Genomic DNA, 20,008 nt, shown 5'->3' with positions numbered 1-20,008 from the left:
CGGCGCGGCCCCGCCCCCTCCGCGTTCCCATTGGTCGGGCCGACGGGGGCGTGGCCTCGGCGCGGGGACCTTCGGGCCGGGGCCGCGGGGTCGGCGCGTGCGAGGGGGGAGTGACGCGGCACGTGACGTAGGTGGGAGCGGGGAATCCCCCCGGGCTGGGGGTTCCCCGGGATCGGGCTGAGCGGGCGCGGGGGGATCCCCGGGATCGGGCTGAGCGGGCGCGGGGGATGGGATCTGCTGGGATTCGAGGGACCCCTGGGATTGGGCTGAGCGGGATTGAGGGGGGGGGTAAATCCTCTGGAATCGGAGCTGTGCGAGATTGGGGGGGATCCCCTGGGGTTGGCGGGATCCTCGGGATCGGGACTGTGTGGGATCGGGGGGGAACCTCCGAGATTGGGGTTGTGCGGGATCGGGAGTTCCCTGAGATCAGGGCTGACCAGGATGGGGGAAGATCCCTAGGATCAGGGCTGTGTGGGATCAGGGGATCTGCCTCCCCCTTCTCCGCTGTGCCCCCTCACTCCAGGATCCCCCGTGCTAGGATCTGCCTCTTCCCCTCCCTCCCTGCTCCGAGATTCACTGGGGGGGTCCCCAGCACCCCCTGGCTGCAGGATCCCCACCAGATCCCCCCGGATCCGCTCCCCGCAGGGATGCACCTGGCAAGGGCCATGCGGCTGGTTCGGTTCCGGGGGCCCGGGGGGGCCGAGCCCCGGCTGGGGCTGGAGGAGGCGCCGGGGGGGGCCCTGGTTGACCTGAGCGCGGCCGAGCCGGCGCTGCCGGGATCCATGAGATCCCTCCTGGAGAGCGGCCCCCCCGCCCTGGCCGCCGCACACAGGTGGGTGTTGTGTCCCCCCCCCACCCCGTGTCCCCCGCGTCCCGTCGCTGAGCGCGGCCCCGCAGGGCGCTGCTGTCCGGCCAGTTCCGGGTGCCGCGGGACGGGGTTCAGCTGCTGGCGCCGCTGGGGGACCCCCAGAAGCTGATCTGCGTGGGGCTCAACTACCGCGACCACTGCGGCGAGCAGGGCGCCCGCGTCCCCACCGACCCCGTCATCTTCAACAAGTTCCCCAGCGCCATCGCCGGCCCCTTCGACGACATCGTGCTGCCCCAGGAGAGCAGCGTGAGGACCCCCCTGTCACCCCGCCCGTCACCGTGTCCCCCCCATACAGCCCAACCGAGTCCCCGTGTTGTCCCCGCAGCAGGTGGACTGGGAGGTGGAACTGGCTGCCGTCATCGGGAAGAAGGGGCGGCACATCGAGGTGACCCCCTGTCCCTGTCCTTTCCCCGCCCTGTGTCCCCCCAGCCCGGGTTAATCAGGTCCCCGTTGTCCCCCTGCAGGAGTCGGTGGCCCTGGACCACGTCGTGGGGTTCATGGTGGCCAACGACGTGAGCGCCCGGGACTGGCAGATGCGCAACGGGCGGCAGTGGCTGCTGGGGAAAACCTTTGACACCTTCTGTCCCCTGGGGCCGGCCCTTGTCACCAAAGAGGCCGTGACAGGTGGGGACACGACGGGGACAAGACAGGGACGTGACGGGGACTCTCAGCTGACACAGGAGGCAGCAGGCGCTGAATTCCCCCAGAATCACCCATGTTTTCCCAAAAGGGGGATGCTGAGGTGGCGCCGCTGTCCCCGTGGCCCCCCCGCTGTGACGTGTCCCCTCTGTCCCCCCAGACGTCCACAACCTGCGCATCCGCTGCAGCGTCAATGGGCAGGTGATGCAGGACAGCAGCACCAGCCAACTCATCTTCCCCCTCCCCAAACTCATCGCCTGGGTCTCCCGGTACGTGCAGGGGGGGCCGGGGGTGTCACTGCTCCCCAGGGGACACAGCTGACACCTCTGTCCCCCCCCAGCTTTGTCACATTGGTCCCCGGGGACATCTTGCTGACAGGAACCCCTGCTGGCGTGGGGTTTTTTCGGAAACCCCCCGTGTTTCTTAAGGTAGGGAAAGGCCTGGGGGGGGCAGAGTGGGGACATAAGGATCCTCCCTCGCTGGGGACAAGGTGGCAGGGTGGCTGCCATCGTGTCCCTGTCCCCCGCAGCACGGGGACGAGGTGCAGTGTGAGATCGAGCAGCTGGGCGTCATCTGCAACCGGGTGGTGTGAGGACGGAGACACCAAATCCCCCCGATTCGGCCGCTATTTCCCCCACCAGGGGTCAATAAAGCCACAAGCCGGGTCAGTACCTACCCCCCCACACTTTATTGTCCCCCCCAATTTATTGTCACCCCCCGGTGCGTGTCACATCTGCACGAACTGCCGCACGAAGGTCTCCAGCTCCGCGCGAGCCGCGGCGCAGCGGAACGGCTGGGTGAGCTGGATCTGTGGCCCCGCGGGGCCCCACAGCTCCTCCAGCACCTGTTTGGGGACACGGGTGTCACCGGGGGGGGACAGCTGGGGTTTATGGGGCTGCGAGACCCCTGTCACACTCACCCCCATGTCCTTGAAGGTCTGGAGCGCGCTGAGGGCCGCGCTGCGGCTGGGGGGCTCTGGGGGGAGAGAAACCCCGCGGGAGCACCTGCAGCCCCTTTGGGGATCTGTGTGTGTCCCCCCGACCCTCGACTCACCGACATCGTCCCCCTCGGCCAGGAACTGCAGCAGCGCCTCCAAACAAACCGCCTCTGGGGTTGGGGACAGAAATGGGGGTCAGATGCCACCACCCCCCAGTTCCTGCTCGTGTTGGTGCTGGGACGATTCAGTGTGAGGGGAAAGGAAGGGTTGAGTGGGGCAGGTCCCGTTACTTTTACAGGGATTTGCACCAAGATTAATGGCTCCTAAAACCAGTTAATTGCAATTATTGTTTAAAAGCAAAGGGGCTGAGGTTTTAGACTCAGGAATCAGCAGTTCTTGCTGGCTGAACTGCCCCCCCTGGCAGGTAAGAAGGGTTTAACTTCGATTTTTAGGCTCATGGTCTAACGTTTGCGTTAAACTCTACTCGCACGAGAGGATCCCAGAGATGAGCTCAGGTTTTAGGACAAGGAGGAGCACGGGGTGATGTGCAGGGCTGGGAGAAGATGTTCTTGTGTGGCTGAGTTTTGAATAGATGTGGGTTGGTAAAGTCCCTCGTTGGGTTATTAGCAGTATAAATAGGGTGTATGAAGGGGTTAACAGGGTGTATGAAGTGGTTAATAGGGTTGCTACTCCAATTAAAATGATCGTTAGGGGTAGATCAGTTGAACAGTGCAGTTATAATAGTCAGTTCTGCTGTTAGGTTAGTTGGCAATGAGATTTGAAATCAGACTGAGCTGGTTATTAGTGCCCCTCGTAGGACTGGGGTGATCAGGGGATGTAGATGGTTGGAAAAGGGGTTTATTAGGAGGGTGACTCGTTATAATCCCATATCTGCCAAGTTTTAGGAGCAGGGCAGCGAGTGGTCGATGCTGTGCTGGAGGTTTGGGTGGTCACAGGTGTGAACCAGACAGGGCTGCTGATGCTGTTAGTGAAGCCAGGGCTGAAATTGGGAAAAAATCCTTCCCCAAAGGGCTGTGGGGCATTGGAACAGGCTGCCCAGGGCAGTGCTGGAGTCACCATCCCTGGAGGGGTTGGACAGACGGACATGAGGTTCTCAGGGACATGGGGCAGTGCCAGGGTGGGTTATGGGTGGACTCAGTGATCTGAAAGGTCTTTTCCAACCAAAACAATTCTGTGATTCTCTGAAAGTTCAGGAATTGTTGCACGTGGGGTGGGTGAGTTTGAGTCTTGTGAGCTGTGAAGTGCCGGTTTGCAGGTGTGAGCGTTCAGACTGGAACCGGCAGCGGAGCCGAAGCGGGTGTAGAACAGCAAACAGAAGTTTGGTTTCCCCAGAAGCCCCGGGCGGGGGTTTGGAAGCGTTTTCCCACCCTGGTGGGGGGTCTCACCGGGCTGGGGCCATTGCGGTCGCTCCAGGAACGTCACTGCGCGGGCGAACGTCCCCAGGATGGGGCTGAGGAGGCGGCAGAGGAAGAGGAGGAAGCCGGGGCAGCCCTGGGGCTCGCTGAGCTGTGGGAGGAAGCACAGGCGGTGACACCAGCCTGTCCCCGTCACTGAGGCAGCTTGGGGACACCCCCGGTACCTTGAAGCAGCGTTTGGGGAGCTCGTCGGCGCTGTCGCTGTCGCTGTCACTGAAATCCATCCTGGCCCAGGGCCGCCGGGACACGTCGCAGGCCCAGCAATCGCCCTCGGGCTGCGGGGACAAAGGGGGGCCGTGTCACCTTGGGTGTCGCCCTGTCCCCGCGGGGTCCCCTCCCAGGGGTGTCACCCACCTCCTCGGCCTCCAGCAGCCCGCACAGGAGCAGCTTGTCCAGGACGTCCCGGCTGCGGCACTCGGGGGGCTGGCAGGGCTGGGAGGGAGGGGACGTTGGGGACGGGTGACCTCGGGGGTGCCGCTGCCACCCGCTGCCACCAGCCCCACCTGCAGCCCCAGCAGGTTTGGGGGCAGCAGCCGCAGCAGCTCCAGCGTCTTGCGCTGCAGCTCGTCCTGGCTCAGCACGATCCCGGGGCGGCCGGCGCTGGATCCCAGGAACGGCAGCAGCTCCAGCAGCAGCGCGCGGATGGCACAGGCTGTGGGGACGTCACCGAGCACCGGTGTCACCACGTCCCCAGCATCACCAGTCCCTGGTGTCAATGAGTCCCTGGTGTCACCGTCCCCCACATCACCAATCCCTTGTGTCAGCAATCGCTGGTGTCACTGAGTCCCCAGTGTCACCAAGTTCCTTGTGTCAATGAGCACCAGTGTCACTAATCCCTGGTGTGAGTCCCTGGTGTCACCAAGCCCTGGTGTCACCACACCCCTGCTGTCATCAGCCCCTGGTGCCACCATTCCCCAGTGTTGCCATGACCCTGGTGCCACCAAGCCCCCAGTGTCACTGATCCCTGGTGTCACTGAGCCCCGGTGTCACCATTTCCCAGTGTCACCATTCCCTGGCGTCACCATTGCCTGGTGTCATTGAGTCCCCGGTATCACCATTCCCTTGTGCCACTGAGCCCCAGTGTCACCGAGTCCCTGGTGTCACTGATCCCTGGTATCACCAATCCCCAGTGTCACCATCCCCTGGTGTCACCAAGTCCCCAGTGTCCCCATTCCCTGTCATCACCGACCCGCAGTGTGACCATCCCCTGGTGTCACTGAGTCCCCACGTCACTGACCCCCCAGTGCCACCGCTCCGCAGCGTCCCCGGTGTCCCCGTCCCCTCACCTCCCACGGCCTCGCAGGCGAACACGGGCAGCACGGCGGCGCTGAGCCGGCGCAGCTCCCCCCGCGCCTCCGCCGAGCCCCCAGGCACCACCAGCGCGTCCCCGCACGGCGCCAGGCGGTGCAGGGTGACACGAGGGGACAGCAGCGCCAGGCTGTGCCACACCAGCACCTGCAGCTGCCCCGAGAAGCCGACGTCGCGCTGGCGCAGCAGGATCTCCTCCAGCAGCCACGCAAAGTCCCGCAGCAGCCGCGACAGCAGCACCGCCTGCCAGGAGAGAGGAGGAGGAGGAAAGGAAGAAAGGAGGAGGAAAGAGGGGGAGAAAGGAAAGGAGGAAGAGGAGGAAGAAGGAAAGAGGAGGAGGAAAGGGGTGGAAAGAGGAGGAGAAAGGAAAGGAGGAAGAGGAGGAAGAAGGAAAGAGGAGGAGGAAGGAGGAAGAGAAAGGAGGGAGGGGGAGGAAAGAGGAGGGAAGAGGAAAGGAGAAGGAAGGAAGGAGGAGGAGGAAAGAGGAGGAGGAAAGAGGAGAAGGAAAGAGGAGGAGAGGGGAGGAAAGAGGAGGAGAGGGGAGGAAAAGGAGGAGGAAGAAGGAGGAAGGAAGAGTAAGGAGAAAGGAGGAGGAAGGAGGCTGAAGGGGGAAGAAGGATGAAGAGGAAAGGACAAGGAGGAGGAGGAGGAAGGAAGCAGGAGGAGGAGGAAGGGGGAGGAAGAAAGAAAAGGAAGAGGAGGAAGAGGAAAGGACAAGGAGGAGGAGGAGGAAAGAGAAGAAGGAAAGAGGAGGAAGGGGGAGGAAAGGAGGAGGAGGAGGAAAAATTCCTCCAAAAGGAAGGCAAATGTGGAAAATTCCCGGTCTCACCCCACGGTGCTTGTGCAGCAGCAGCGCCGACGTGATCTCCACGGCTGTGACGGCGGAGCAGGAGATGGTGTCTGTGGGAGAGGAGGAGGAGAAGAGGAGCTCAGGTATCGGGGATTCGCCCCCCGAGCCCCAGTGGTGCTGGTGACGTCCCAAGGGACCCGCAGCCCAGACAGACGGCCGGACAGACGGCCGGACAGACGGCCCCCTCACCGCTCAGCGCGTGCAGGCCCAGCCGCGTCGCCAGCGTCTCCTCTTCGGTCTCCGGACCAACGGCCACCGTGGGGCCGGGACCCCAAATCGCAGCTTTGTCACCCGGGGGGCTGGGGCTGGAGAAATGGGGGGAAAGGGGCGAGAAAATGGGGTGAGAAAAGGGGACCAAGAGATAATGGGGTGAGAAAAAGGGATGAAAAAAAAGGAGGAAAGGAGAAAACGGTGAGAACGTGGGGTGGAAAAAGGGGTGAGGAGAAAACAGGGTGAGAAAACGGGGGAAGAAAATGAGGTGAAAAAAGGGCACCAGGAGAAAACGGGGCAAGGAGAAAGCAGGGTGAGAAAATGGGGTAAGAAAATGGGGCCAGGAGAAAGTGGGGTGAGAAAAGGGGACCAGGACAAAACGGGGTGAGAAAATGAGGTCAAAAAAGGGGACCAGGAGTTTAAGGGGTAGAAAAAGGGGGTGAGAAAATGGGGAGTGAGGAAACAGGGTGAGAAAAGGGTCCAGGACAAAATGGGGTGAGGAAATGGGGACCAGGAGAAAACAGGGTGAGAAAAGGGGGTGGAAAAAGGGTGAGGAGAAAATGGGGTGAGAAAAGGGGACAAGAAAAGGGGACCAAGAGTAAACAGGGTGAGAAAAGGGGGTGAGGAGACAACAAGGTGAGAAAATGGGGCGAAAAAAGGAGGTGAAGAAAGGGGGTCAGGGCAGGTGTTGGGGTGAGAAATGGGGGTGAGGGCAAAACAGGGTGAGAAAAGGGGCTGAGAAAGGGGGTGAGGACGGGGTGAGCGGGGGGTCCCTGTGGTGCTCACGTGGTGCCCGGTGCCCCCGGCAGCTCCTCCGGACGCGGCTCCGCGCGGATCCACCCGCCCTGGGCCGCGAACTCCTGGGACCAACCGGGGGAGCTGAGCCCTTGGGGACCAGCACCCCCAGCATCCCGGAATGGGGATCCCTGGAGAGCCCCAGACCCCCTGGAGAACCCTGGAGAACCTCAGATCCCTGGAGAACCTGAGGTGCCCAGAGAACCCCACATCCTTGAAGAACCCTGGAGAACTCTGGATCCCCTTGGAGAACCTGAGATCCCCGGGAGATCCCCTGAGAACTCCAGATCCCCTGGATCCCTGGAGAACCCTGGAGAACCTTGGATCCCCTGGAGAGCCCCAGAGAAATCCAGATCCCCAGGAGAACCCAAGAGCCCTGGAGAACTCTGGATCCCCTGGAGAACCTCAGGAGAACCCAAGATCCCCAGGAGAACCCTGGAGAACCCCAAATCCCTGGAGAACCCCAGATCCCTGGAGAACCCTGGATCCCCTGGAGAGCCCCAGAGAACCCCAGACCCCCAGGAGAACCCGAGAGCCCTGGAGAACCCAAGATTCCCAGGAGATCCACTGAGAACTCCAGATCCCTTGGAAATCCCTGGAGAACCGCAAACCCCCAGGAGAACCCAAGATCCCCAGGAGATCCCCTGAGAACTCCGGATCCCTCAGAGAACCCTGGATCCCCCCCACCCCATCACGGACCACCCTGGGATTGGGTGGATCCCAGGATCCGGTGGGGATCCCCCGTACCTGCAGGGAGAAGGGTTGGCCAAAGTCCACGCGGGCGCAGCCGCGATTTCGGGGTCCGGCCCCAAGGGCCACGCGCAGGATCCCAACCAGGCCCAGCGCCTGCGGACACGTGGGACGCACCCCGACATTTGGGTGCTGCACCCCAAGAGCACCCGGGGGACCCCAAAACCCCAGGGCACCCCAAGAGCACTCACTGCACCCCCAAAAATCCCAAGGGCACCCATGTGAACCCCAAGAACACCCCCCATTTGGGTGCTGCACCTCAAAGCACCCAGGGGACCCCAGAATCCCTCTGGGCACCCCGAGGGCCCCAAAGGCACCCAGGGGAACCCCAAAATCTGAAGGGCACCCCAAGAGCACCCCAAAACCCCAAGAGCACCCTAAGGGCACTCATGTGAACCCCAAGAGCACCTCCCATTTGGGTGCTGCACTCCAAGGGCACCCGGGGCACCCCAAAACACCAGGGGCACCCATGAGCACCCCAAAATCCCAAGGGCACCTTAAGGGCACCCATGTGAACCCCAAGAGAACTCCCCATTTGGGTGCTGTACCCCAAGGGTACCCAGAGGACCCCAGAATCCCTTTGTGCACCCCAAGAGCACCCAAGGCACCCCAAAACCCCAGGGACACCCCAAAGCACCCAGGGGAACCCTAAAATCGCAAGGACACCCGAAGGCACCGAGGGGCGCTCATGAGCACCCCAAAAACCCCAGAGCACCCTAAGGGCACCCAAGTGAACCCCAAGAGCACTCCCCCATTTGTGTGCTGCAGCCCAAGAGCACCCAGGGGACCCCAAAATCCTTCTGTGCACCCCAAGAGCACCCATGAGCACCCCAAAATCCCAAGGGCACCCCAAGAACACCCAGGGGCACCATAATGGCACTCAGGGGACCCCAAAATCCCTCTGGGCACCCCAACACCCAGGGGAGCCCCAAACCCCCATGAGCACCCCAAGAGCACCCAAGGGAACCCCAAAATCCCTAGGGGCACCCCAAGAGCACCCATGAGCACCCCAAAAACCCCAAGAGCACCTTAAGGTCACCCATGTGAACCCCAAGAACACCTCCCAATTTGGGTGCCCCTAATGGCACCCAGGGGGCCCCAGAATTCCTCTGTCACCCTAAGAGCACCCAAGGCACCCCAAAACCCCAGGGGCACCCCAAAGCACCCAGGGGACCCCAAAATCCCAAAGGAACCCAGGGGCACCCATGAGCACCCCAAAACCCCATGAGCACCCCAAAGCACCCAGGTGAACCCCAAAATCATTCTACGCAACCCAAGAGTACCCCGAAAACCCAGGGGCACCCAAGGCACCCCAAAATCCCTAAGGACACCGCAAGAGCACCCCAAAAACCCCAAGAGCCCCTTAAGGGCAACCAGGTGAACCCCAAGAACATCCCCCTATTTGAGTGCTGTACCCCCCTGTTTGGGTCCTGCACCCCAAGAGCATGCAGGGGCACCCTAATGGCACCCACGGAACCCCAAACTCCCTCTGGGCACCCTCGGGGGACCTGGGGCACCCCAAAATCCCAGGGGCACCCCAAGAGCACCCCAAAACCCCACGAGCACCCATGTGAACCCCAAGAGCACCCCTCATTTGGGTGCTGCACCCCAAGGCCACCTAGTAGACCCCCAAATCCCAAGGGCACCCCAAGAGCACCCATGAGCACCTCAAAAACCCCAAGAGCACCCTACGAGCACCCGTTTGAACCCCAAGAACACCCCCCAATTTGGCTGCTGCACCCCAAGGACACCCAGGGGCACCCTAATGGCACCCTGGGAACCCCAAAATCCCTCTGGGCAACCTAAGAGCACCCAGGGGACCCCAATACCCCATGAGCACTCCACAATCCCAAGAGCACCCTAAGGGCACCTATGTGAATCCCAAGAGCATCCCCCCCATTTAGGTCCTGTATGTCCCATTTGGGTGCTGCACCCCAAGAACACCCAGGGCCACCCTAATAGCACCCAAGGGATCCCAAAATCACATGAGCACCCCAAAATCCCAATGGGACCCCGTGAGCACCCTAAGAGCACCCAGGGGTACCCCAAAACCCCAAGAGCACCCTAAGGCCACCCATGTGAACCCCCAAAAGCATCCTCTATTTGGGTGCTGACTCTCATTTGGGTGCTGTCCCCCCCATTTGGGTGCCATCGCCCCATTTAGGTGCCATCCCCCTATTTGGGTGCCATCCCCCCATTTGGGTGCCATCGCCCCATTTAGGTGCCATCCCCCTATTTGGGTGCCATCGCCCCATTTGGGTGCCATCGCCCCATTTAGGTGCCATCCCCCCATTTGGGTGCTGTCCCCCCATTTGGGTGCTGACCCCCATTTCAGTGCCATCCCCCCATTTGGGTGCTGTCTCCCCATTTCGGTGCTGACCCCCATTTTAGTGCCATCCCCCCCATTTGAGTGCTGTCTCCCGTTCAAGTGCCATCCCCACTTTGAATGCTGTCCCCCCATTTAGGCGCTGTCCTCCCCATTTGAGTACTGTCCCCCATTTGGGTGCCGTCCCCCCAATTTGGGTGCCGTCCCCCCCATTTGGGTGCTGTCCCTATTTGGGTGCCGTCCTCCCGTTTGGATGCCATCCCCCGCTTTGGATGCTGTCCCCTCACCTGTGTGTCCCCAGGGGTGACATCGTAGGCGATCCCCACGGGCACCACGGTCACGTCGGGCACGGCGCCCTGGCGCAGGGCGAGGCACACGGGGCGCAGCCAGCGCTGGGCGGCGGGCGCTACGACCCGGGGGAGCGCGGGCTCCTCCAGGAACAGCAGCAGCGGCTGCCGGCTGCGCAGCAGCTCCGCCACGTACTGGGGGGACTGGGTTAGACTGGGGAGACTGGGAGCGCCACGTACTGGGGGGACTGGGTTAGACTGGGGGCACTGGGAGCGCCACGTACTGGGGGGACTGGGTTAGACTGGGGAGACTGAGAGCGCCACGTACTGGGGGGACTGGGTTAGACTGGGGGCACTGGGAGCGCCACGTACTGGGGGGACTGGGCTAAACTGGGGAGACTGGGAGCGCCACGTACTGGGGGGACTGGGTTAAACTGGGGAGACTGGGAGTGCCACGTACTGGGGGGACTGGGCTAAACTGGGGAGACTGGGAGCGCCACGTACTGGGGGGACTGGGTTAAACTGGGGGCACTGGGAGCGCCCCAGGATACTGGGGGGACTGGGTCAGACTGAGAGCGCCACGTACTGGGGAGATTGGGGGGACTGGTTCAGACTGGGGGCACTGGGAGCACCCCTGGGGTACTGGGAGGGGAACCGGGTCAAAGTGGGGGTACTGGGAGTGCCCCTGAGGTACTGGGTGGGGGGTACTGGGCCAAACTGGGGGAACTGGGAGCACCCCCTTGATGTACTGGGGAGGGACTGGGTCAAACTGGGGGTACTGGGAGCACCACTTTGACATACTGGTGGGGAACTGGGTCAAACCGGGGGTACTGGGCCAAACTGGGGGTACAGGCAGCACCCCCTTGACGTACTGGTGGGGGAACTGGGAGCGCTCCTGAGGTACTAGGTGGGGGAACTGGGCCAAACTGGGGGAACTGAGCCAAACTGGGGGTACAGGCAGCACCCGACTGGTGTACTGGGAGGGGAAACTGGACCAAACTGGGGGTACTGGGCCAAACTGGGGGTACGGGCAGCACCCCCTTGGTGTACTGGTGGGGGAACTGGGCCAAACTGGGGGTACAGGCAGCATCCGATTGGTGTACTGGGAGGGGAAACTGGGCCAAACTGGGGGTACTGGGCCAAACCGGGGGTCCCGTGGCCGCAGCGGAGCCGCCGTGTCCCTCCCGCATCCACCCTGCGCAGCCCGGCCCCCCGTGTCCCCCCCACCGAGCACTGTCGGCTCTCGGGGGCCGTTCCGCCCCCCAGTACCCGCGCTGAACTGGTTCCAGTCGTACCGCGGCCAGCACGGCCCCCGCCAGCCCCTCGGCCTCGTCCTGCGGCGGCAGGAAAACCCCCCCGAGGCGGGCGAGCAGAGCCCTGCGGGGGGAAATCACAAAATAGCACCCGCCGGCACCCGCTGCGTCCCCTGTGTCCCCAGCACCTCTTACCGCAGGTACTGGGAGGGGTACTGGGTGAAACTGGGGGGACTGGGAGCACCACTTTGACATACTGGTGGGGAACTGAGTGAAACTAGGAGTACTGGGCCAAACTGGGGATACTGGGAGAACCTGTTGATGTACTGGCGGGGGAACTGACTCAAACTGGGGGAACTGGGCCAAACTGGGGGTACTGGGAGCAGCTGTTGATGTACTGGTGGGGGAACTGACTCAAACTGGGGGAACTGGGCCAAACTGGGGGTACTGGGAGCACCACTTTGACATACTGGTGGTGAACTGGGTCAAACTGGAGGTACTGGGAGCAGCCGTTGATGTACTGGCGGGGAACTGGGTCAAACTGGGGATACTGGGCCAAACTGGGGGTACTGGGAGCACCACTTTGACATACTGGTGGGGAACTGGGTCAAACTGGGGATACTGGACCAAACTGGGGGTACTGGGAGCACCACTGACATACTGGTGGGGAACTGGGCCAAACTGGGGGTACTGGGAGCATCCATTGATGTAATGGTGGGGGAACTGGCTCAAACTGGGGGTACAGGCAGCACCCCCTTGGTGTACTGGTGGGGGTACTGGGCCGAACTGGGGGAACTGGGCCAAAGTGGGGGTACTGGGCCAAAGTGGGGGTACTAGGAGCACCCGTTGATGTACTGGTGGGGAATTGGATCAAACTGGGGGTACTGGGCCAAACTGGGGGTACTGGAAGCACCTGTTGATGTACTGGTGGGGAACTGGGTCAAACTGGGGGTATTGGGAGCACCACTTAGACATACTGATGGGGGAACTGGGTCAAAATGGGGGTACTGGGCCAAACTGGGGGAACTGGGGGAGCTCTTACCGCAGCCGGGGGGTGCAGGTGTCACCCCCCAGTGCCACCCGGGGCGCCCCGAGTCCCTGTGAGAACAGCAGCAGCGCCAGCAGCGGCGCGTCCAGCGGCGATTTGTGGGCGCACAGGAAAAGCAGCGGCACGTCGGGCTGGGGGGACAGGGCGGGGGTCACGCTGGTGACACGAGCGGTTCGGGGGGCACACGAGCGGTTCGGGGGGGTCCCCACCGTTCCGGCCGCCCCCTGCACCGTCGCCAGCTGCCCGCGGTGGAGCTGGACGCTCAGGAACAGGCGGCTCAGGAGCTTGAGCAGAACCCAGGCGCAAAATCTGCAGGAAAAGAAGCAAATGAGAAGAGTGAGAACCCCCCAAAAAACCCCCGCCCTGCCTCAGTTTCCCCACCCAGGCAGCTCTTCAAATGTCACTAAACAGCTTTATCATCCATTAAGCTAAACCGCTAGTGCTGGATGTGACAAGACAACAAAAGCCGGAGTGATTTTCCTCCCGCGCTGGTTCCGGGAACGATCCAGCGCTCGGATCCCCTGGGGAATTTTTTCTTCCCTTTAAATACTTGAGGCTGCTCAGAAGGTTCTTTTATTCTGGCTCAATCTGCCGAGCAATTAGGCTGCGATGCGACCTCTAATTGCCAATTGCTCCATGACAGGAGGAGAAAAAGAAAAGCGGAGAGAGAAAGAGAGAAAAGTTCCCTTTGGCTTCGCTTTGATTTCCAGCCCCACCATGTTTGGGGATTTTTCCCCAAGGATCCTGGAATATCTCCCAAAGGATCCATGTGCATTCCCCAAAAGATCCCAGAATATACCCAAAATATCCATGTGCAGCCCCCAAAGGATCCAGGAATATGTTCCAAAGGATCCATGTGCAGCCCCCAAAGGATCCCAGAATATCCCTCCAAAGATCCCAGAATATCCCCCAAAGGATCCGTGTGCATCCCCCAAAGGATCCCAGAACACCCCCTGAAGGATCCATGTGCATACCCAAAGGATGCCAGAATATCCTCCAAAAGATCCCAGTACATGCCCCAAAGGATCCAGGAATATCCTCCAAAGGATCCATGTGCATCCCCCAAAGGATCCCAGAATATCCCCCAAGAGATCCTGGCACATCCCCCGCCGTGGGTCCCAGACCTGAGCAGGGGCCGTGCGAGCGGGGCCTGGATCCCCGCCAGGATCCGCAGGATCTCCTCCTTCCAGCGCCGCTGGGATCCGCTGTCCCCTCCGGATCGCTGGGGCTGCCCGGCAGCGACACCACACACTCTGTGGAGTGGGGCCAGGGGTTAAATCCATAATTACCCCGTAATTACCCCGTAATTACCGTGTACTGGCTTTGTGCCGGCTAATTAGCCGTGAGGAGGTGGGTGACAATTCCCTGACGCGGCCACGTCACCCACGGGACCCTCAGCAGCGCCGGTTCCCCCCACACCCCAAAATGTGGGTGCTGAGCCGGGGACCCCCCACAAAGCCCCTTCCTCGAGGAAGGCCCAGTGCCCCCAGTCTGACCCTGTCCCCCCACTATGTGGTGCTCCCAGTCCCCCCAGTTTCACCCAGTCCCCCCACTACGTGGTGCTCCCAGTCCCCCCAGTTTCACCCAGCCCGCCGCCGAGTACCCCAGGGGTGCTCCCAGTGCCCCCAGTCTGACCCGGTCCCCCCAGTACGTGGTGCTCCCAGTGCCCCCAGTCTGACCCAGTCCCCCCAGGACATCCCCTCGCTGCGGTGACAAAGGGGATGCGGGGACAGGGGTGATGGTGACACCCACCTGCAGCAGATCCTGGTGGCGAGGTCCCTGGGGGTGTCAGGGACGTCCCGGCCCCAAACCGCCAGGATCCCACACACCCTGCGCACCAGCCAGCCCCGGTACCTGCAGGGGACACAGGGACACCCCAGGAACCCCCCCAAAAAAACTGTAAATTTGCAAGAATTTTGAGATTTTCCTCCTCGTTTTACAGCTGGGAAAACGGAGGCGCCAGCAGAGCAACGCTCCGGGCCACCCTGCTCGCGGCATCACACCCGCGATGGCTAAAAACACATGCAAAGGTCCCCAAAATGGGGAATTTTTTCCAAGTCTGCCCCCGAATTAGAGCTAAAAATCACCCCAAAGGGACATAATTGAAGTTTTTGGTATCGTGGAGCGTGTGGTGACCCTGGCCCGAGGGCTGCAGGTGACCAGAGGGGACACAGTGACTTCAGAACTTCACTGGTGACCTCAGCCCCGCATCACTAAATAAATTTTTAAACCATCCTGCAACTCGCCGCTGAGTTATTGAAAGAGTCTGAAAACAAAGAGCTGGGATAATTCAAGCCAAATGGAGTAAAACGACTGGATTTGGGGGAAAAAAAAAATACATGGCCCAATAAAAGGCTAAACCACCAGGGAGCAAAAGGGAGAGAGGAACCGAAGGGCTCCGGCACCTCCGGAATGAAAAGTATATCAGATATTTGGCACGGAAACAGCCGGACTCTTCCCAGCAGCATCGAGATAGCAAAAAAATATAGAAATAACCCCAAATCCTCGATTTTGTGGCCAAATTCTCCAAGCTTGAGCGCAGCGGGAGGCAGAGGCCAAGCCCTCGTTCCTCTGAGTGCAGAGACGTAGCTTCCAGCCTTTCAATATCTAATGAATTTAACTCATCAAAATAATTATGGAGCGAGAGGCATCCCCGCGCTCCCACACAGCCAGGGAAAAGGGATTTGGATAAAACTTGGAGAAAAAAAGGTATTTTTTTCCAGCGTTTCGCCGGCCTCACCGCGTGTCCTCCTCAGTCAGCCGGACGGCGTCGCGGAAGCCGAGGGACGAGAATTTCGTCTGGTAGAAATTGTCCTGCGAGGAGAAGGGGGGGTCAGTCAGGTCCTGGGGGGGACACGAGACCCTCGGGATGGGGTTTGTCCCCTTGTCCCCAAACTCTCATCCCCCCCAGGCTCTTACCCAGCTCTTGGGGGTGCAGGTCTGGCAGCACCGCCCTGCCAAGGGCCGGTATTTGCCCAAAAAAGGGATGAAAATTTCCAGTTTCTGCCCCGAATCGCAGAGCCAGGTTTTCATCTGAGGAGGGAACCGAAGAGAAAAGGGTGGTAGAAACCCCACAAATACCAAACGTTGGGGAATGGTCCCCAAAATGCTGCCTCTGGAGAAAGGAAAGGGGTCGGGGAGAGGTGGGGGTGACATGGGATGGGACCCCAGGGGGCTGGGGGGGGCACCGAGCCCCTCTCCCCACTTTGGACCAGCTCCTCGGTGGGGAAACGGGTGGTTTAGCACAAAAAAGAGGCGAAAAAAATTGAAAAAATACAACAACCCGGCAACCAACGTGCCGAAAGCCCCTGGGATCTGAATTTATTCTCTGTCACGAGCTCCGGTGCTGCCACAATTGATTTTTCCGCCCACACCCCCCAGGCTCCCCCCAGCACAGAGATGCTGATTTGTACCTAAACCCCACAATTTGTATCCAAAAATCCCCAATTTGTACCTGAAAAACCCAATTTGTACCTCAAACCCTCAATTTGTACCCAAATACCCCACGGCCTGCCCCAAAATTCCCAGATCGGACCCCCCCTGCCAGCCTCAAACCCCAAAATCAAGCTGGGGGTACCCGGCGGTGCGGGGAGGGGGGCGGCTTGTACCTCCCCCAGTAAAATATCGGAGGGTTTTAAATCCCCCCCCTCCCTTTTGTGGGGTCGTTTTAAGGTGTTTATTAAGCCAAAAATAAGAGAGGCGGGAGGAAAACAAAAATAGTTTGTTTTTCAATTGTTGCTGGGGGGGGGTGAAGAAAAGGGAGGGAAACCCCAGCAAGGTTTGGGGACCCCACCCAGCGCAAAACCAGGGGGTCACCCCCTGTGTGGGGTGTCCCCTCGTGTCTGTCCCTGTCCCTGGTGTCACCAACCATGGCTGTCGGAGGGGACGCGCTGGGGACGTCAGCGGAGAAGAGAAAGTGGCTGCGCAGGGTCCTGGAAAAGAGACAGAAATGGGCAGAAAGTCGCGTTTTGGAGAGTTTGGGTGCCTGGGAGGGGCAGCTGGCAGGGGACACCCACCCCCTATGGGACCTATAGGGGCTGGGGGGGGGTCACACAGCCCATACAGGCCCCACACACCCTATAGATCCTATGTGGGGGTCACACAGCCCATACAGGCCCCACACACCCTATAGATCCTATGTGGGGGTCACACAGCCCATACAGGCCCTGCACACCCTACAGAGTCTATAGGGGGGTCACACAGCCCATACAGGCCCCGCACCCCCTATAGGGTCTATAGGGGATAACACACCCCATACACCCTATAGATTCGGGGCGGGGGGGGGTGGTACACAGCCCATACAGGCCCCATAACCCTATAGGATCTATAGGGGGTCACACAGCCCACACAGGCCCCACACCCCCTATAGATCCTATGTGAGGGTCACACAGCCCATACAGGTCCCACACACCCTATAGAGCCTATGGGGGGGTCCACACCCCACACACCCTATAGAGTCTATAGGGGGGTCACACACCCATACAGGCCCCACACACCCTATAGATTTTATAGGGGGGTCACACACCCATACAGGCCCCACACACCCTATAGATTTTATAGGGGGGGTCACACACCCATACAGGCCCCACACACCCTGTAGAGTCTATAGGGGGGTCACACACCCATACAGGCCCCACACACCCTATAGAGTCTATAGGGGGGTCACACATCCCATACAGGCCCCACACACCCTATAGAGTCTATAGGGGGGTCACACAGCCATACAGGCCCCACACACCCTATAGAGTCTATAGGGGGGTCACACACTCATACAGGCCCCACACACCCTGTAGAGTCTATAGGGGGGTCACACACCCATACAGGCCCCACACACCCTGTAGAGTCTATAGGGGGGTCACACACCCATACAGGCCCCACACACCCTATAGAGTCTATAGGGGGGTCACACACCCATACAGGCCCCGCACACCCTGTAGATCCTGAGGGGGGGTACAAACCCATAGAGGCCCCGCACCCTATAGGGGGGTCACACACACCCTACAGGGTCTATAGGGGGTCGCGCAGCCCCTCTATGTTCTATAGGGTCCCCCCGCTCACCGGTCCCGCTCCAGGCCCGGCCGGTCCCTCCCGCTCCGCCCCCGGATCCGCCCGCCCGGGGCCGGGCCTGGAGCGGGACCGTGTCCCCGGTGTCCCCCCGGTGTCCCCCCGGTGTCCCCCCGGTGTCCCCCCGGTGTCCCCGGACACCAGCACTCTGGTTCCCCCGCCCCGGCACCCCAGGGACTTCAGCTCCATCCCGGGGTCCCGGCCCCCCCGCAGGTCCCCGACACCTTTGGGGACATCACAGCCCTGTCATAGGGTCCCCTCCCGGGTCCCTGTCACCCCCGGGGCCACCAAACCCCCAGCCCTGGTCCCCAGTCTGGGTCCCCATCACCCTTGGGGACATCAGCCCCATCTCAGGGTCCCAGCCCTTCCCCAGGTCCCTGACACCCCCAGGGCCACCAACCCCCCATCTCAGGTCCCCGACACCTTGGGGACATCACAGCCCCATCATGGGGTCCCCTCTCATGTCCCTGTCACCCCCATGAGCGTCAGCCCCCCTATCCCTGGTCCCCAGCCCTGTCACCGCCAGGGACACCAGCCCCATTCTGGGGTCTCAGCCCCTTCCCAGGTCCCCCACAACCCCAGGGCCACCGGTCCCCCTTCCCAGGTCCCCAACACCTTTGGGGACACCAACCCCAGCCCCAGCCCCATCATGGGGTCCCCTCCCAGGTCCCTGTCATCCCCAGGGCCACCACCCCCATCCCTGGTCCCCAGTCTGGGTGCCCATCACCCTTGGGGACATCAAACCCAGCTCCATCATGGGGTCCCAGCTCCTTCCCAGGTCCCTGTCACCCCCATGAACATCACTCCCCCCATCCCTTGTCCCCAGCCCTGTCACCCCCAGGGCCATCAGCCCCCCATCCCTGGTCCCCATTACCCTTGGGGACATCAGCCCCAGGCCCTTCCCATGTCCCTGTCACCCCCATGGACACCAGCCCCAGCTCCTTCCCAGGTTCCCATCACCCTTGAGGACACCCCAGCCGCTTCCCATGTCCCTGTCACCCCCAGGGGCCATCAGCCCCCCATACCTGGTCCCCATCACCCTTGGGGACACCTGTCCCAGCCCCACCACGGGTTCCCAACCCCTTCCCATGTCCCCATCACCCTTGGGGACATCAACCCCCCCCCAAGTCCCCACCACCCCCAGGGCCATCACCCCCTCCCCTGCTCCCCATCCCTGTCACCCCCAGGGTGACATCGTCACCCCAAAAACCTCCAGGAACTAGCAATGAACTGGGGGGAGCCCCAAAGAGCTGAATCTGCCTGAAAGCGCCCCAAAAAAGGTGACATTTTTCACCTGCCTGCTGAGGCTGATGCTCCCTCACACCCCCGCGGGCTGGCACAGCAAATGTGGCTTTAAGTGCAGCTGAGAGCGTTTATCCCTTAATCGTCCTCCGGCAGGGAAATAATAAGGTGGGGGGGAAAAAAAAGACAAGAAAAAAATAATAAAAAGAAGAAAAAGGAAAAAAAAAATACAAGAAAAAAGGGGGAAAAAAGACAAGAAAAAAGGGGGAAAAAAGACAAGAAAAAAGACAAGAAAAAAGTAAAAAAGACAAGGAAAAAGGGGAAAAACAGACAGGAAAAAGGGGAAAAGCAGACAAGAAAAAGGGGGAAAAACAGACAAGAAAAAGGGGGAAAAACAGACAAGAAAAAAGAGGGGAAGAAAGAAAATACAAGAAAAAGAAAAAAGACAAGGAAAAAAGAAAAACGTAAGGAAAAAAAAAAGAAGAAACGTGTTTACTTGGCAGGGAAGAGGAGGCGGGAGAGCCGGGGGGGTGTGTTGTGATACCTGAGGGATTTGGGGGCTTTAGGGGGCAAGAAATGGGGGTCGGAGGCATTTTGGCCGGATCCCACCTGCCCCGCACCCGTCGTCTCCCAAAATATTCCCACTTACGCTTTTTCTCACTTGTTTTTCCCGACTTTATCTCGTTTTGGGGTTTTTTTTCCCTGCCTTTCTCCTGCTTTCCAGGGAACCCCGAAACCACCGAAGCGCCTTCACCCCTTGAATTATCACCCAAACGGGCCGATTTCAGCCCACCCAACCCGTTTTTTATTCCAATTTTTTCATATTTGAAGCAGAAACCCGCCGCCCCCCCCGCGGTGGCCATGGTTACCGTATCTCCCTTCCCGCCGCTTATCGCGCTGCCATTAAACCCAAAAAACAAATAAAACGCTTTCGCTGCCGTTCCCAGCTCCTCGTTTTTAAATATTTGAACGGGAACGCGCATTTTTACATTTTT

General features: G+C 60.6%; 2 protein-coding genes across 7 annotated transcripts; one reads left to right on the top strand and one right to left on the bottom strand.

Annotated features, from left to right (window-relative positions):
- The first annotated feature begins 43 nt into the window (after nucleotides 1-43).
- Nucleotides 44-2,178, top strand: LOC135998509 (fumarylacetoacetate hydrolase domain-containing protein 2-like). Of its 6 annotated transcripts, none has more exons than XM_065651699.1 (8): nucleotides 44-127; nucleotides 646-832; nucleotides 898-1,114; nucleotides 1,194-1,253; nucleotides 1,333-1,492; nucleotides 1,668-1,776; nucleotides 1,848-1,935; nucleotides 2,037-2,178. In XM_065651699.1, exons 2-8 carry the CDS (start codon nucleotides 648-650, stop codon nucleotides 2,097-2,099), a joined length of 882 nt encoding a protein of 293 aa, XP_065507771.1. In that variant the 5' UTR covers nucleotides 44-127; nucleotides 646-647; the 3' UTR covers nucleotides 2,100-2,178. The 6 variants fall into 6 exon arrangements, with proteins under 6 accessions (XP_065507771.1, XP_065507774.1, XP_065507775.1 ...); XM_065651702.1 differs by having other exon boundaries at nucleotides 539-832; XM_065651703.1 differs by having other exon boundaries at nucleotides 524-832.
- A 56-nt stretch (nucleotides 2,179-2,234) lies between these two features.
- On the bottom strand, nucleotides 2,235-19,958 carry LOC135998548 (glycerol-3-phosphate acyltransferase 2, mitochondrial-like). Its single transcript, XM_065651770.1, has 22 exons — nucleotides 19,883-19,958; nucleotides 19,066-19,160; nucleotides 16,576-16,639; nucleotides 15,627-15,740; nucleotides 15,448-15,521; nucleotides 14,460-14,561; nucleotides 13,832-13,960; nucleotides 12,917-13,016; nucleotides 12,702-12,838; nucleotides 11,702-11,783; nucleotides 10,407-10,601; nucleotides 7,791-7,889; nucleotides 7,035-7,108; nucleotides 6,228-6,343; nucleotides 6,018-6,088; nucleotides 5,167-5,431; nucleotides 4,384-4,532; nucleotides 4,235-4,312; nucleotides 4,045-4,155; nucleotides 3,851-3,971; nucleotides 2,427-2,614; nucleotides 2,235-2,351 (listed from the first exon to the last, which is right to left on the bottom strand). Exons 3-22 carry the CDS (start codon nucleotides 16,576-16,578, stop codon nucleotides 2,235-2,237), a joined length of 2,325 nt encoding a protein of 774 aa, XP_065507842.1. The 5' UTR covers nucleotides 16,579-16,639; nucleotides 19,066-19,160; nucleotides 19,883-19,958.
- Between the last annotated feature and the right edge of the window lie 50 nt (nucleotides 19,959-20,008).

Source organism: Caloenas nicobarica, chromosome 25 (genome assembly GCF_036013445.1).
Source record: "Caloenas nicobarica isolate bCalNic1 chromosome 25, bCalNic1.hap1, whole genome shotgun sequence".
Classification (NCBI taxonomy): domain Eukaryota; kingdom Metazoa; phylum Chordata; class Aves; order Columbiformes; family Columbidae; genus Caloenas; species Caloenas nicobarica.
Note: the sequence above shows the minus strand (reverse complement) of the source record. Positions and strands in the feature narration are given on the sequence as shown.